Source organism: Pomacea canaliculata, linkage group LG12, assembly GCF_003073045.1.
Source record: "Pomacea canaliculata isolate SZHN2017 linkage group LG12, ASM307304v1, whole genome shotgun sequence".
Lineage (NCBI taxonomy): Eukaryota > Metazoa > Mollusca > Gastropoda > Architaenioglossa > Ampullariidae > Pomacea > Pomacea canaliculata.
Window position 1 is genome coordinate 8,872,912 of NC_037601.1, and position 17,784 is coordinate 8,890,695.

General features: G+C 35.8%; 2 protein-coding genes across 5 annotated transcripts in view; both read left to right on the forward strand.

Moving 5' to 3' along the window:
• LOC112553179 (epimerase family protein SDR39U1-like) lies at positions 1–4,573 on the forward strand. Its single transcript, XM_025220233.1, has 6 exons — positions 1–150; positions 631–737; positions 1,523–1,608; positions 1,778–1,899; positions 2,454–2,600; positions 3,670–4,573. The coding sequence occupies exons 1-6, from the start codon at positions 135–137 to the stop codon at positions 4,074–4,076; spliced, it is 885 nt and encodes a 294-aa protein (XP_025076018.1). The 5' UTR covers positions 1–134; the 3' UTR covers positions 4,077–4,573.
• Positions 4,574–6,805: 2,232 nt separating this feature from the next.
• The window catches only part of LOC112553173 (AP-1 complex subunit gamma-1-like), a 28,750-nt gene continuing 17,771 nt past the window's right edge, over positions 6,806–17,784 (forward strand). For 3 of the 4 annotated variants that reach the window (XM_025220220.1, XM_025220221.1, XM_025220222.1), the window contains exons 1-3: positions 6,817–6,919; positions 8,213–8,250; positions 17,130–17,339. In XM_025220220.1, the coding sequence (XP_025076005.1) occupies positions 8,239–8,250; positions 17,130–17,339 (222 nt within the window). In that variant the 5' untranslated portion in view covers positions 6,817–6,919; positions 8,213–8,238. Of the gene's footprint in view, positions 6,920–8,212; positions 8,251–17,129; positions 17,340–17,784 lie in introns of all 4 variants that reach the window. The other variant, XM_025220223.1, reaches the window with a different exon arrangement.

Sequence of the window (17,784 nt, forward strand, 5' to 3'; positions counted from 1 at the left end):
ACTGGGGTCACCGTGACGTCAGCTGACCTCCCAGTCCACGGGAGACAACTCACGCAACCTTGAATCTCCGCTCACTGCTTCAACGATCTGCGTAAACATCTACTGTTGTTTTCGGAAGGAGTCAGGTCAATAAAATGAGTGTTTTAGTAGGTAAGAATACAGCAGCAAGAGCTTTATCTAATCACATGGGTATTCGATTTAAACCTTGTAACATTTGAGGTTAAAAGGGCGAAGCAGTTGGCTGACCAGCGACTGTAGTAGATGCGACGTAGTGTCAGAGTTTGTTTCAATGTAAGCTGGTGCACACAACCTGCAATTACAAAAAATATTATTGCACACAAATTAACTTTGATAAATAATGAAATATTAAGCGTTTCTAAGTTTTATCATTATAAATTGTGTGGCAGTCTGCGTAACACGATATCATGATTATGCAAGTACATGCAGTAAGTAAACAACATTCAACCTGTCATAGAGGTCATAGAGAGAACCTGAAATAGAGTTTATGAAGTGCATTTATCAGTCTAGAGGTGGGTTCAATGCACTATGCTTACAAGATGTGTATATTTAGGTTTGTGTGCATGTTTACATATATGTTTTTGTACATAATTTTCATACACCTTGCTGAAGGTGGAGGATCTGGTTTCATTGGACGACATCTGACCAAGGTCCTGAAAGATAAAGGCATGACAGTCACCATGGTATCTCGAGAAGCTGGGCCTTCACGAATCACCTGGGTGAGTGTGTGCTGTAATAGCCTGTGCACATGATGGCAGCAGTAGTTGTACCGATGGCATGTATATGTGTACGTGTGCATCTATATCAAATTTGTATATGATGTGTTTATGCTTATGTGCAGTTTTGGAAATGCTTTCTGATATTTTGACATGTTTTTACTGTCAGTTTGTCATTTACAAAGTTCTAATCAGTTATTCAGCAACAGCATACATAAATACTGTTAAAAACAATGCCTCCAGCAAAATGTTGTCAAGTGCAATAAATCTGATTTCAATGTGACTACTGTTATTTTATTTATCTGATTTAGCTATTTAATGGAGAATAACTCAGTTGCATTTCTGAAAAGGCTATTCCCACCATTGCATAGATGTTATCAAGATAATACAGCAATATAGCTAAAAGTGAATGTTAATTATGCTTAGCCATATGCTAAAAAGTTTTGACTTTATTTTGAGAATGTCAGTCTTTGAAGGCTTATGGATTGGAGGGTCATGTCCCCAGATTTTGATAGCAGTTGTATACAATACCATACATCTTTTTTTGTCTATTTCTGCATGACAGAGGAAGAAATTTTTTTTTTTATTGGGAGCTCATGAACTGAACAGACTAACCAATGATCTAAACCAGTCACAACATATTTTGCTTGTGTCAGACTTAAAAAAAAAAAAAAAGAAATGTTTATAAATAATACAATAATTTATTGTATGTTTATGGTGTTTATTGGACAAAAGCTATCATCTGGTGGAAAAAGCTTGTGCAGATTTTTTTGATGCATTTATTTCAGTCAGATATCCAGCGCAATGGGCTGCCACATGAGTGTACTGCTGTTGTCAGCATGTCAGGGGAGAACATCTTGAACCCCATGAAAAAGTAAGTTTTCTTTCATGCTGAAGCTGAATAACTCTTTGATACTGGACCTTTTTTTTCCCCCTTACCACCTTATTAATTTGGCTATGCCTGTTATTGATTGTGATGAAAATGTTAATTACCAAAAAATCTTCATCTAATAATGGTCAAAAGTAAAACTTTTTTTGTGCAGATGGGATGACAACTTTAAGGCTGCAGTGTGGTCCAGCCGAGTAGATTGCACCAGAACACTGGCTAATGCGATCATCTCTGCAAAGAACCCACCACGTGTCTTTATCTCCTTTTCTGGTGTTGGTTAGTTGCAATGGTATTTCTGATTGTTTTCTCCTGAAAACTGAGCAGGTTCTTTATTGAACTTGGTTTAGTTTGTTTATCTGGGTGTAAATGTTTGCTTTAGCAGCTTCAAGAATTACCCACTTTTATAGAAGGAAATTTGCAAAACAGAAATATTATGGAATGTGGACAATGTGCCATACAGCAGCAAGAACGTTGGAGACCACTAAAAACATTAGAACCTCCATGTTCTACAAAGGCCCTTAAGAACAAGATAAAATTCCAGATCACATACTATAGTTTCAGACCATACTGAGTAACAACTTAATGAAATTTTACTGCACTGTTCTGAAAACACAAGTCTATACTGTATGGTCATCCTTTTACCCATGCTTAATTGCAAGCTCATGTTTTCATGTTCCTTTAAGTATAGCTTTTGCTTACATTTAGTGATTTTCTTATTTCACTAACTGATCAGTTATATGATGTTTGTCAAAGCATCATCATTTTTTAATGAATGAATCCACTTTGCTGTTTGAATGTTGCCATTAGATGCAGAATTTTTATTTCATCAGGATTCTACAAGCCAGACCCTGTGAAGGAATATGATGAAGAGAGTCCTGGTGGGAATTTCGATTTCCTTTCAAGACTTTGCACAGAGTGGGAAGCTGCTGCTAAACTGCCTAAAGATATTGGTGTTAGACAAGTCATTCTCAGATGTGGTGAGTTTTGTGCTCTTCTGTCAAGAATCAGTCTTGTTTTGTGTGCAGTTTAAAAGATTTTTTTTCAGCTTATGCTCATACTTCCTATCCTTGAGTCCCAATCATTTGTGAAGTGATGAGTTAACATTTGTGATCTAGAGTTTATATGATAATTTATCATTTTACACAAACCCCGTGAAGCATGCTGAGTAATTGAGTGAAGTGGAACAAACGTTTTGTTCTTGTAAAAACTTAAAACATTGTAAATAAAATTTTAAACAGCAATAAAGCAGTATTTTAGTAAGTAAAGATACCGCATATATTCTTTTAATGATCAGTCAGCAAGATGTATGAAATTCACCGAAAATGTCAACAGACAGGTAAATAACATGATTAGTGTTACCAGATGACAGTTTTGCAGAAAGGATTTTAGTCAGCTTAATTCGAAGCTTCACTCTGTACTGTATAGCTTTTAAAATGTAGACATACAGTTCCATATTTTCATGAGTTATCCAGAAGGTGTGTTACAAGGGAATGTCAGAATCTAGATCTGGGTGAGCAAGCTGAATGTCACCCTACTTCAGCAAAAAAAAAAAACCATAAACAATTTTTGAGAAAGCATTTTTTCCAAATCCTTGAAGAAAAGGGTATTATTAGATGTCTTACTTCTGGAATAAATAATTATTTTTTTGCATGCATTTTACTGAAAATGTTTTAGGTATAATTGTCCATCTATTACTGTCTCCTTAAAAATCACACACACATAAAGGGGTTAGTAGGGCCTCTAGTTAATATTGAGGGAGGTACCTTACATTTTAAAACTGCATTGTATACGAGGGGAACTTAATCGTGACTTCCTAGTTTAACATCATCAGTCCTTTGTCTTAGTTATGGAAGGCATAGAGGTCAAATGAGCTATTTGATTCTTTTTACTGAATGGTTCTTGTTTTTCCACAACTCAATACTTGTGATTCTTACATCACCAGACATTCAACAACTTCAGCTTAGGATTTATTCTGACATAACTTTTAAATTATTTGAATTATAATTTTGGCTTCATGTTAATAATAACAGTACTTTTTTTGTGCAGGGGTTGTGTTGGGACGAGATGGAGGCATGATTAAACAGATATACTGGCCATTTTTCTTTGGTGCTGGGGGGCGCATCGGTGCAGGAACCCAGTGGTTTCCCTGGATACATGTTGCAGATGTTGCTGGAATTGTAACACATGCCATTGAAAATGATAAGGTTTCTGGTATTTTGAATGCTGTTGCTCCTCACCCAGCCACAAATGCAGAATTCACTAAAACATTTGCATCAGCATTGAGGCGGCTGGCAGTTTTTCCAATTCCAGGCTTTGTCATGAACTTTGCCTATGGTCCCGAAAGAGGAAAGGTGGTGTTGGAAGGACAAAAGGTCATTCCTAAACGTACTTTACAGTCTGGATACAAGTTTGTTTTTCCTGACTTAACTTCAGCATGCAGAGACTTGACATAGACATTAATCATGAACAGCACCTGTGGAAAATATGCTTTTTCTTTTTTATGTGAAAGAAAAATTTCTTGTGTGTTAAAACCCCTTCCATTTGTTACCACTTCGTAAGTACAACAATTTTTTAGCCTAGGATGCTTGTGAGTCTCTCAAAGTCATCAGAGTCACTCAATCCATCTCATCAATGAATTTAAATCCAGAACTAGCAAAATATAATTTTTAATGTTTCATAGAAAATTTTAAGACTTTTTTGTTGCCATGTTGGCTGCATTTTAGGCATTGCCCATGTGTTGGTTCTGAAATGTGTTATTGAAAAGAGTCACTTGACCAGCGTCATCACTGGTTGTTCAGCAGAAGCAAAGAGAGGTGAATGTTTTTTCTTTTAACCTGCAAGTAATGCATCAGTATCTGTAAATATGTTACCAGACCAGAGAATGTCTTCATTAGATCTGATGAATCTGCAGTATAATTTCTGGAACATAAAAATTTTAAGATATTGTGAATCTTCTGAGTGGAGCTTATGTGTTCTGTATGTTTTTGCTAAATGCAGAAAAACTGTGACCAGAAGAATTAAGGCCAGTAACTCACATTTAAATTATTTGGAAATTAAGGTTCAGACTTAGTAATCTGTTAGTTTGTAGCTATTTGTAAATTTGTTTTTGATAATAGAGACTGTGAGAGTGTATGAACACATGCACATGTGTGATGTACAAGGGACGTTCCGCTTTTGCCCTGACCAGTATTTTCGCGTCCTTTCAACAAGTGCAGACTTGATAGAGTGATTCTTCAAGGTGTCTCCACATTTTCATCATTTTTTTCCCCATCCTGGCTTTTCCAGGATGGAGAGGATAACATGACTAGAAACCCTATAATGTCTCCACTGAATGAAGAGACGGAGGCAGGGCATTCAAAATACTCTGATTTTATTATTTGTAGTAAAAGTTTGCTCCAAGATAAGCCCATGCTTCTGTATTTCATTTCTTCATCCTGAAAATGCAGTGAATGCACGTTTTATATAGAAGACATGATCTGCAATGTAGAACAATGCTAGACACTTGTCAGCGTACAAGGGCTTTTCATCTTCTAGAGGTCTGAATAAGGGTTCCCAGTCACTTAATCCCCAGACACTTCATCCCCAGACACTTCATCCCCAACGCTTCATCCTTAAAATGAAATTTTAACTATAAAAATTATGAAGCCGGCGAAAAATTTAACTGAAATTCAAATAATTATCTTCATATAAACATCACAATAAGTTTTACAATTAAAATAAATATTGGAATACATTAATAATATTCAAATCTTGCTATTAACTTCAACGTCATTTGAACATCTACAACATTAGTTAAAGTATTTTAATTGTAAAACTTATTGCTTTAGTCATTGTTTGGCTGACATGACTACAGCAGGTTAGTTGCATTATTGTGCTTTGTGACTTCTTCATAACTATAAAAAATTGTAAAGCATATAAAACATCTCTTGTAAATCTAATACATTGCTTAAATTATTACTGTAACTCATGTGGAGTGTAATGTGTTCAAAAAAAGTAAGCTGTGAGATTTAGACATTAATGACTCTGCTATCCCCCTCTCCCCCTTTTCACAATCTGCCTTCTCAGTCTCTTGGTCACCTTGGTACAATAGACTTTTTTTTAAACGTTTCCTACTGGGGATTAAACTGATGGCTTGACTGCTTCTGTGTACTCAGCTATTTGTTTTAGTTTGCATGACTAGAAAGATTTTGTCTGTTTGGATGCACTTCTACTAGCCTTTAAAACAAGATCTGCTAGACTGCATAAGCAAAAATTGCACATATGCAAAGTTTTATAAGCTATTCAAAAGACTACAGATCCCTCTGATGTGTATTTGTAAATTTCACCTCATCTATCTTAATGTGCCTCATCTGCTTTCATTTGGGAGTTACTTTTGTCATGCAGCAGTCAGCTAAAATGCTTGTATATACTTTATTGGCATTTTTTCAGACTGCTATGTTGTGCATATGGTCTCTGGTGCCTTGTGCAGGACTATATTACAGGAGAAATACAAAAAAGTTAAAACATTGAACAAAAGAGTTTTACAGTAATACTTGCCTACCAATGTATTTGTTAATGAAATATATAATGTGAAGCACCAATTTTCGCGATAATACAGATAAGGCTCACTCTCCTCGCTGATCGTATGGTTCACTCGCTCGATGTTGAAGTTTTAAAAAAGTTTTCTGCTGTAAAAGGATGTAGGGCTCGCTGCTCGAATTTAATTAATATAAACATTTTATTGAATGATGAGCTTCAGTGCTATTCATTTCCTGAAGTGGGCGTGGCCCGAGAATGAGAGGGTACTTACGTATCGCATTCACAGGCTCGAGATACTCCTACTTGCCACACGAGTTAATGAAAAAAAGAAAATCGTTTTAATTCCTTTACATTAACTACAGAAGCAGTTTCTAAGCTCTTAGAAAAAGAAGCAAGAAGCACAAAAGGAAAGAAATTGTCGTCTGTCAACAAAGTGGTCTCCCGTTGAAAGGAAATGACGTCACGAACTCCTGCCACGGGTCGACGAACTTTTTTTCCCTGCTTAAATTACTTCGCACTGCCGGTAAGACTTTTTTTAAAAAGAAGCACTATATATAAATAAGAATTTTTAAAATAATGGACTGTAGTATTAATATTACAAAATAAATGATAACCATTTTAATATTTTTGAATTACGAGAAAGATCTTAATTATGCTTATTACACTATTTTCTGTCGCGGATGAGTATATTTTCATCGGCACAGAAGCCATCTTGGCATGAGGCTGTGTGTTATCTGCTGTTTGTTGTGCGACTGATTTTCGTCAACTAGTTTTGAAGGTACGTGATTATAATGGTCTACAAGACAGTCGGGAAATAGATCCATGCTTCATAGGGTGCGGTTATTGTTTATTTAGAAGACAGGGACAGTCAGTCATTTCATTGATTTGTCTACCTTTTATTTACTGCATATATGCTAAACAGCAATTTAGAATGAAATCACAGGTAGAGCACTTGCCGGAGAAAAAGCTACATGTAGAATTTAGCATTGGTTATCATATTTCGATTAATATTTAACATATCCAGGATTTACATTGTGTTTTATATTTTGTTTTCTTGAGGCAGATGTGTTAAATGAATTGTTAAAACCACTTTACCTACCGTCTGTTACGGTGGCATAGTCATGAGAACTTTTAATTATGATTCTGGTACTTCATGTAATGTAGGTGTTGTCATTTGAGCAACTCCCATTTGCAATATATCTGGTCGTAACTTAGCCATAGAAAATACTCATTACATAATTTGCTGTTGTTATCCCCCAAAATATAATACTAATATTGTAAACCTGTTTTGCTGAGTGCTTGATTAGGCAATTTGATAAACGGAAATGACTACCTACAGGATCAAAATATACAGTCAATGATACTTAATATATTGCAGCAACAGGTTACTGTCTTGATTGTTTACCTGTTCATTGGCCTCGGCGCTTGGCATGTTCACTAGATAATTATTGAGGTGTAAATTCTGCTTTTAAAAAGTAGTACATTTAATAGTTTGTTGCCATTTTATAATATTAATTGCCTGTTATATATTTCATACAATGAAGGTAGCATGTACTGTGAGCATCAAAGGATTCCACACTTTGACCCACATGGTGGTGGATTAGCAAACCTTTTGAGTTTTAGTTTATTTTGTTTAGTCACTTCCTGGATATTAAGTTTTCGAAGCGTTGTTTTGTATTCTGGGTAACCGCATATGTAGATGCATATGTACATATAGGATCAAGATTACAAAACAAAAAAACAGAAAGAAAAACCTAAAGGAGCCCTAAAGCTTTCAGTCCTTGAAGTTGTCTTAACAACTAGCAAGTAAAGAAGTTGGTGTGAAGTATATTTTACATGATTATATGGTGTGCATTTTGTCCTTGAAATTAAGCACTAGCATTTCAGCAGTATTAAATCATTGGTTTATTCATCATTTTTATTTGCTGTATTTGAGTTTGGGGTTTTTTTGGGGGTTTTTTTTTTTTTTTTTTGCAATATTGACAATGATCATGATACCTCAAGTTTTAGATTTTCTTTTGGTTAGTTTAGATGCTTTTGTCTTAGCTTTATTTGTTTTCTGTTTTGACAGAGAAATCTACATCTTACACATTTGTAATGAATTTCGGTGTAAGTTCTTTTCCTCCCTCATGTTTGCTATAACATTTTTAATATGGTTGTGCAGTTTTATATATATATATCCTATTGTAGGCATTTAAGGGTAAATGTTTTAAATATATATTTTAAATATAAATAGCTTTTCTTTAATTTTAACAAATGTTCTTGTCTGCTGTTATTATACAGTGTACTTTGTAGTAATTATTTCTGACATTCTGATACTATTAGCAATGTGTGAAGGAATAGTTCTTTACTTTTTGTTATGAATATGATTATATTTTGCAAAAGTTTTACTGAGAATAATTATTAAATATTAATGAAATAGTTCTTTTATTAGCCTTTCCTTTATTTATTGTTTGCTACCAGAACTGAAAGAATGCTGCAAATCTTAGACAGTGACTTCAGTAATTATTTAGAATTTTGAATTTTTCGATGATGTTAATCCTCTTACTGAGAGAATAATACAAGAAAGCTTGATGGAAATTTTCTTAATGCCTTAAAATTTTGTGAGATTGCTAGTAGTTTGCAGCATACTTTTAATACTGATTTTTTTTAAAGCCTGAATTATTTTATATTATTTACTACTGGTTACATACATTTTTATGTTCTTTCTTGGCATGTCTTGTGACAGTGGAATTGCTGGTTTATAAATGTTATATTTTGACAAAACAATAATTTTTATGCACTTTTTTCTGTGTATTATAGTCACATGTAATGATTAACTGCTTTTACTATTGCCTCAACTGTAAATACATAATGCAGTAATACAGGTGTAGGTTTTTGTGTAGACTTGCTTGCTTTGACAGTCTTGCACTCTTCCTTCACTCTATATAATTGTTTAGATATTTGGTTTAATTAGTCCTTTGCTCTTTTAAGTTTGTGTGTGTGAGACGGAAAAAGTGTGTTTTTTTTTTAAGCCATGTTAGGTAAATTCTATTTGAAAAGTTAGTATCTAACACTAACATTAAAACTTGACCAGTATGGAAAAGAAGTTGATGTGTCACAAAGGAGACTTGGAATTGAATTTTAATTTTAAATGATGATTTAAAAAAAAAATTTTGTGTGCAAAAGTCTTGTTTGTGGTCGGTTGGTTAGAAAAGTATGAAATAACCTACTTACAAGCTGGTGGTTTGGTTTATAGGTGACATTGGTCTCTTGTGCCAAAACAAAAAGACTAGAGTGTTGATCACACTGCTCTTGACCTGCAGAGACTAATCAGCACGAACACCACCTTTAACTTATACCATGTATCTCTTCTAGGCCACGTGTGTACTTTTAATGACACATTGTAAATAGCCTGTACAACTTTTGCCCCTGAAAGGATTAAAGGGATAAATATGTCGGATGTAACTGGATCAGAATGGTATCAGCAAGAAATGGCTTTTAAAGCCTTATATACAAAGTTTTCTGATTTATGGTCCCAAAATAGGACTCTGGTATTTAAGAGAAATTCAAGACACAAGCAGATGGGTGCTGTTAATGCCTGTGGGGCACCTAATGCCCTTTCATGCCATTTACAAACTAAGAATTTTAAGGAGGGGAGAAAGCTACTTCATAGGATACTTGGGTTGTTTATCCTATATGACAGGACTGCTTCTGTAGAAGACTTTGTGCATCTGCATGCACCACACGTGGAAATGGGCAACATCCTTCCTGAACATAGCCTCTGAGTTATTGCATCGTTCCCATGCTATCAGATTCCTTTTGTCATTGCTGTCACCAGGATATAGCCTTAGTTGCTGGCATACTGTAAAACTCCAACAACAAACCATTTTTTCAGTTCATGTAACACCATGGATACAGATAACTAGATGTTGGCAATACTAATTACTATCAGTCCCTTACTTGTGGGGCTTCCAACATTAGAAATCTTGATGGGTAGATGTGGGTTGAGGATTTTCTTTGCAAACCTGAGTGTTCAGTAAGCCTTTTTGAATGCCATATAATGCTGTTGTTTATCCCTAGCTTTAATTGTTTTGATCTCTGTGTTGTGTTGACGAGTTGAGCCCTGGATCTGTGGCACATTTGTTAAGAAGGACAATTTAGCTTGTGCACAAGAAACATCAACGTTCATTACTGCTTCAGTTCTGTAAATGGGAGAAACTGGAGTGCAAATTTAATGCTAGTTGTACAATTTGGTTCTGAAGTCTTCCACAAACTGAGGTTTGTATTGTTTGCTGAGTTTAACACACCAGCCTTCTGCAGCACATCATGTAAGCTCTGTATTCTGCAGCTAAAGTGATGTCTGTTACACAGTAAAATCAGATCAAGTATGTTAAAATGTGCATAGAGGTGTTTTCTGATGTGTAACGTTAAAATGATGTTGCTGCATGAGATTAAATAATTCAGATAATTCAGCTACCAATGTTCAGTGTTACCAATGTAATGTTCACGTTCACTTAAATGCATATGTATTTGGCAAGCAAATCATTAAGTATAATTTACAGCAGTAGACCTTCCTCAGCAGCAGCATTATTGTTTGATTTAGTTTTGCAGACACACTTAAACTTGCTGAAGCTCTTTTTCCCAGAATATTTGACTGATATTGCATGCTCTTATTTGCTTTTATTCTTTTTCTTTTTAATCATCCTGTCAAAAATATATTCTGTTTCATTTATTAAGACTGGTCATGAGTAGATATATAATTTGTGTCGCTACTTTTATGAATTGTGTGCATGCCAGTTCGAAGTGATTGACCATCCAAGTTTTTGGTGGTGGGCTGGTGGCAGGAGGGGCAGCATGCATTAATATATTATCCTTTATGAATCGGTTAAAGTGAAATGCATGCAAATGCATATCTGTTCTTGAATTCTGAAATATTTGTCAGCTGATTAAGCCAGTCTACATAATACAGATCTCAAAATGAGCGTCAGTTCACAATTGTGCGTGAAGCCAGTATGGCTGGAAAATCTGGTGAGCTGCCTTCAGTGACCAGACTGCATTATTAGTTGTTCACTGATATAATTATTTCTGACATTTATACCAAAGCACAGTTACTTTACAGATATTAGCTTTATCCTATTTGTGATTATAACATTTATTGCATAATAAATGTAGGCATATGGCATAAGTAGTAGATTCGTAAATTTTACTCTATTGAGCGTGCCTGTATATAAGCTGCACCCACAATTATTTTTTTTTTTATTCTTTACTTTATTCACAAATACATACAACTTTTTCAATGGCCAGGTCAATTGCCTTCAACTTGAAAGCTGCATCATAAGCATTTCGTCTCGGTTTTGGCTTGACGCGGGTGTGTACTTGTGAGCAAATGATCTGAATGCTTCAATTGTATACAGCTTTGATTTAAAAATATGGACAGTCAACTCTGTAACAGTGTTAGCAGTTAACACTTGAACATGGAGCTCATCAGAATCTGAAAAATCGCTGTTTTAACCTGTACAAAATTTACAGAATATATATTGGAGAAAAATTATTCTTTCTCTAACTAGAGGTAGTATAAAAAAATTTTAACATTCTTTGCACATCATTGTTTATCCAAGTATAGTTATTCATGTTAATGGTATTACATTGTAATATGTGTTCACAGAGCAGATTAATCTTTGCCCTCAGACTTGAGAGGTTGTATTTAAGCTGATTATCTTCTGGTGCTGTGGTTGATCATCAGGCAGCCAGTGTTTGTGACAGGCTAAACAGAACAGGAAAGAGAAGTTCCATTGTCTGAGTCCTGGGGTTGCAATTATTTTTAACTTTATGTAGAGTTGTGAGAACCACAATCACCCTCCTTTAAAAAAAAATGTTCTAGATAGAACAATGAATTACCTTGAGTCTACCTGGTTTACTTTCTAGTCTGTTGAGCAGTCTTGTGAAACTAAAAGCTTGAACTTGCCGGACTTCTCTGCTAGTTAGAAGTGTCAGACACTTTACTGATTTATTGGAAGCCTTTGTTGAGTTACTAAGTATTTATCTGATTATTTGCATTTCTTTCCTGCTTTCATGTAGATTGTAAATACAAATGAAATTAAAAACTCCATAAAAGTCTTTCCAAAATATATATATATGATTGTCATAAGACAATCAAAAACTATTTTATAAAGTTTATTAGTTGCAGAAAAGGATTTTATTTTGTTTCTTCTGATGTTGAAGCATATTTTGGGTATTCTTTAGTGTGATTTTTAATTACTCTTATGTGCTATCATATTGTAGTCGAAGACTTATTTTTTATTTAATTTTCACTACACATAGAATCCTCATCCATGTATTAGCTCACATGCTTGAGACATGAAGTGTATGCACTTTTACAGAACCTGTTAAATGGTAAGGTTAGTTTTGCCGTTAAGTCCCATTGATAAAATGCAAGGGGTTTGAGACCCAGCAGACTTACAATATATAAGATTTTAAAGCTTTTATTGTCACAGGAAAAAAAGAGAAATTTGAATGTGCGCATGTTGTGCGTTACAAATAAAATTAAGTACAATTTTTATTTTCATCTCATTAACTTCTTTAGCACCCATACTCTGACCCAAGCACAATGCAATTACTGTAAAAGGGAATTTTTTAGGTTTGCATATGCCAAGTCATGAGATCTTGCCTGTGACAAATTTTTGTGGAAGTGTAATGAGACAGTCCTATGCAGGTTTTAACACAAACCATGAAAGAATCTAAGCTCACATGTCTTCTGAAGTAGCTTAATAGTTGTGATTGAAGTTTGGAATATTAAGGTATAAATAAAGAAAATGAATGACGTTTACCATACTCAGGCCATGTTTTTTCAGGTTAGAAAGTTTTGATATTTTACATGAACCCTAAGATCTATCAGAAAATGTTTCTAAAACTACATTTATGCTGGTGACAACAAACTAGTGTGTACAAATATACAGTAACCTGTATAGCAAGACAGCAAACAAAATGTGTTGAGGTTTAGGTATGTTTGCAATACTAAGTTGTACGTGTTTAGGTAGTAATGATACTGATAGAGATCACAAATGTGCAGACCAATCATTGTAAGCTGTTAAAGGAATTCCCCCCCCCCCCCCAACCCAACACACATGCATGAACTAAAAGGTTAAAGGTTTATGTGCCTCATATTTCGAGCTTATTTGTGAAAAAAGGTAAGCTCCATCTCGTCAAAATATGCATGTTATTCTGGTTTGTTTTTTCATTGATCGGTATTATTTTATAGCTTTAAACATGCAGCCTGTACATTTTGAGTGGTTTCATTGGATCTTTTCATCATCTCTTAGGTATGTCCTTCATAACCTTGGCTGTTCTTAGAAAGATACAACTTTTACACCTGTGTTGATGAGTGTACAGATGGTTAGGCTAGGGTAAGGAGAAATGCTTTCAGGAGCCAGGCATGGCAGGTCTTTTGATTGTAGTTCCTTCTGTCAATGAGACATCTGCTGTGTGTAACTCACCCATGAAATAGAATAGTACTGGTAGAACACTAGGAGTTTTACAAACAGCTAGACAATGTTATAAAAGCAACCCTGTACAGGGGCCTCAGACTTCTAGAATTTGCACAGAGCAGTTGATTCACCTTAGCCTATACTCTACACCTTCACAAAAAACCAAGGACACTAACTTAGCACATACCAGATGGATGGGTTTTTAACCAAATCGACTTCATCCTGCTACTTAGACACTTCAGATCCAGCAGCAGCAAGACATAGACGCGGACATATTCATGTAGTCACCACAACCTTGTCTTAAAGAGCCTGAAGTTGACACTCCCATATTTTCATTGATTGGGAGAATCTGCAAGATACAAATGTTGTAGAAATCTTCAAGGCTAAAGTGGGAGGTAAATTCTCTGCATTAAACTTGGTAGACTGTGATGTAGACACCTCCGCTGGAAACATCAAAGAGGTGCCACTGTGAATGGCCCAGGAACATATGCATCAAAAGAAGGAAAACAGCCCTATGTTATGAATGTCATCCTAGACCTCTGTGACCAAAGGAGTTCTTTGAAGAGAGAAAGGAAAAGCAAACCTGAATCACCTTTCAAGTCCAAAGAAATGTGTCATTAGGAAAGGGATGAAGGCAGCTAAGGTAACTGGATTGAGGGCCAGTGCTGAACCATAGAAGAAGGAATAACATGGGCAGAAATATTAAAGACCCTCACCAAATCAGGTCAGTTCAAGAGCTCAGTCATCAAAGACAGCAACAGCCACCTTCTGACAGAAAGCACTGCTGTACTCTGTAGCTGATGAGTGAACATTGCAGTCTGGAGATTACGCTGTATCTTGTACAGAGAATGTAAAACCAGTGACTTTTTACAAAGCTTAGTCGCAACACTCTTAGGACACAAGTCAGTCTGGCTTAGCCATTTGACCTGACTGACATTTGGAGGGTGGTTGATGTCATGATGGCCAGTTTTGGTTTACTAACGTGAAGGAGTGGACTGGTCATCCTGTGCAGGACCTGCTCAATATCACCCAAGACAGGTGTGAGTAATGGGCTTTGTCAGCTGTGGGAGTATATCCTTATTCCCACCCTCCACCCACTCCCACTCCCATTACCAGGTGTTTGGGTGGCTCAACAGTTGGCGCCTGTCACCGATACAGGGCTTCTCTATGCATGTGGCATCTGTTTACAAGGTTGGCTGCCTTGCCGTGATATAGCCTTAGTTGCTAGTTTGGCCCCTTCCCTCATGATCAGCACCATGATGAATGCACTGTAAAGTTTTTGCTTTCACAAATGACATTCCAAATCAGCTCTGCATTTGCATTGTATTTAGTAGAAAACAACAATGAAGCCTCGGTGCTGTGAGCCAAGTGTCGGGTGATTGCTTACACATGTTCTGTTAAATGTTATTGAGGGTCAGGCATAGAGGTTCTTACCTGGCACATTTTCTCATGATGTGACACCTGTTTATATAACTGCTTAGCTGATCAAGCTTAAAGTCCTGACTTGGGAAGACCAAGCAGCATCTAAGCAAACCATAGCTCTAGTACCTGTAAAATATGGTGCAATATAGGGTTTTCTTGTTGAACATAAAACAAAATGGCTTATAGTTAGTGGAGTAAAATTCTTCAGTTATATGCTAGTCATTCAAAGAGGGTATTCATATTTTAGAATGAGGGGTTGGGGGAGATGAGATCTGATTTTATTTACTCATTCTCACATCTGTCATTTTACATACTACAAGTTCCGGAAAATCAGCTCCATTCGCCATATTCTATCCATCTTAACCAAAAAAATTCTCATCTGCTCATTTGTTCTGTCTAGACTACTGCAATTCTCTTCTTGCTTACTGTCCACAGTACCTCATTGATAAGCTTCAGAAAGTCAGCTGCTTGCCTTGTTTTCGGGACTTGCAAATCTGAACATGCCATACCACTTCTTCATTCTCTTCATGGATAATGGACGTTCTCCCACTGTGCTGTTAAGCAGTGGAACTCTCTTCCACATCACATTTGCCACTCGGACTCCATTCAAACATTCTCTGAAAACATTTCTTTTCACAAAGTACTATCCTTGAATTATTATTCTTAACTTTGCAATACTGTCTGTCAATCTAACCATTATGTAATGACTCCATCTTACTCTGTTTATAGTATCTACATCCCTTCATACCTTCATTGCTTTACGTTCTACTCTTCATCTTTGTTGTTCAGTGTGTCTGTATGTACCTTACTGTCTTCTGGCTGTTATCTTTCATTTATCATTATTGGTCTGCACAGAGAGTGCGATCTAACTTTGTCATGATGCTTTGCGTTACAAGTTCACATTATTATTATTATGATTATTATTCTATTACCAAAGAAAACCACAGTGTTTCAAATGCATAATTACTGTGCCTGTTGCTCTGTATATTCTAGAAGTGAAAAAATTGTTTTAAATTATATTACCACTTCTTGAAATTCATTTTGGAAGAATAGCGATCTGTGACAGTTGAACATGTTCTCATATAAGAGGCGTGGAAACAAGCTGGATTTTGATTAGCCATTTTGACCAGAAATGTTTCTGATTATTGAGAGAAGTTTTTACACACATGTAGAAAAGTAGCTTGGGTGCATAACACTTGTCTTTTTAGCTCAGCATAACATGTAGCATGTGCCGCCGACTGATCTAATTAATGTAGTGTAACAGATGGCGAGGAGAATGCACTGACAATGCACATTAAGGGTTTAGGGTCATGACTCGCTCTGAGAACTTATACGAAGTGATGTGCTGGCCTTCAGATTCTATTTTTGTTGGATGCCTAGCATTCAGATCTTTTCTGTTATTTAATATTTTTTGCTTGCAATTAGCACTTTGTATGGGTTGTTACTGAAGGTTAGTTTGAGCCTGTCTGTTGTTAGTATTTTAAAATGTTGACAATATATAGAGCTGCTGATTATCTCACTGGTGATGGTATTGAAAATGGTAGTAATTAATTAGTAAAGGCAGTAGGGGATGCAGTGGCTGAAATGCTTGTCACTATGACAATGAGAATGGAGTCTTATCACAGACTATGGCTCCACCATGCAGAATAGACTGTCAATGGTTTTCTCCATAATTTGTATATGTGCATGTGAAAAATAATAGTTTTGTGCCACATTTGATGCCCACTTCCTAAGATTTGTTTGATATGTTTGTTTATTCTGCATTTGGTGGTTTGGAAAGGTGCAGTATACATACTATTTGCATACTAGTGGTGGTGGTTGTGTATACGCTTGTTCATGTATGAAAATGCATGTACGGAGAAAAAACATAATGGTGTAAGACAGTAAACATAAATAACATTAATGTGATTAATTCAATTGATTTACATGATAATAATATAACAGAATGTAACATTGAACGTAAATGTGTTGTATCTGTTGATTCATGAATCATGGGAGGGGACACTTCTATAATTTTCAACATAATCATTTGATAACAACCAAATAATCATCAGTGCAATTGGTCACATTTTAGCTTTTAAATGCTTTGCTGTTTTGTAGATATCTGCCATGCCAACGCCAAAGCGGCTGCGCGATCTGATTCGCGAAATTCGGTCAGCGCGCACTGCTGCTGATGAACGAACTGTGGTGAACAAAGAATGTGCTAGCATCCGTGACTCTTTTCGTGATCAAGACAATACTTATCGATGCCGTAATGTGGCAAAACTACTTTACATCCATATGCTTGGCTACCCCGCCCACTTTGGACAGGTCTGTATGACTTTTGAGTCATTTAATGTAATAGTGGTGAACACAGGAAAAGCAGTGCAATGTAGAATTAAAAGAGCCAAAACCAGCTATTGGTACATTTGTTTAAAAGGAAAATGAAGTTATTATGATCATATGTATATGTGGCTTAGAGCCAGCATACAAAACATCCAGGAATAATTCTATCCATGATAGGCAGTTCTAGTAAGACTCCATGCACATAATGTCCACTTTTTCTGCCTCTTTCTGACTTCTAGGCTTTGGTAAATTGACACACGTTTTGGATGTTTATCTGGTGTCAAGCTTAATTCTGTTCTTGATATACTGCCTGCAGAGCTACTAGATTTTTTGACATGGGACACTAGCAGTTTCTGTCCGTTCATATTGAACTTGATAAGTGATGTGTAATGTGTGAATAATAATTTCAGTTGCATGCTCTAAGTCCTTC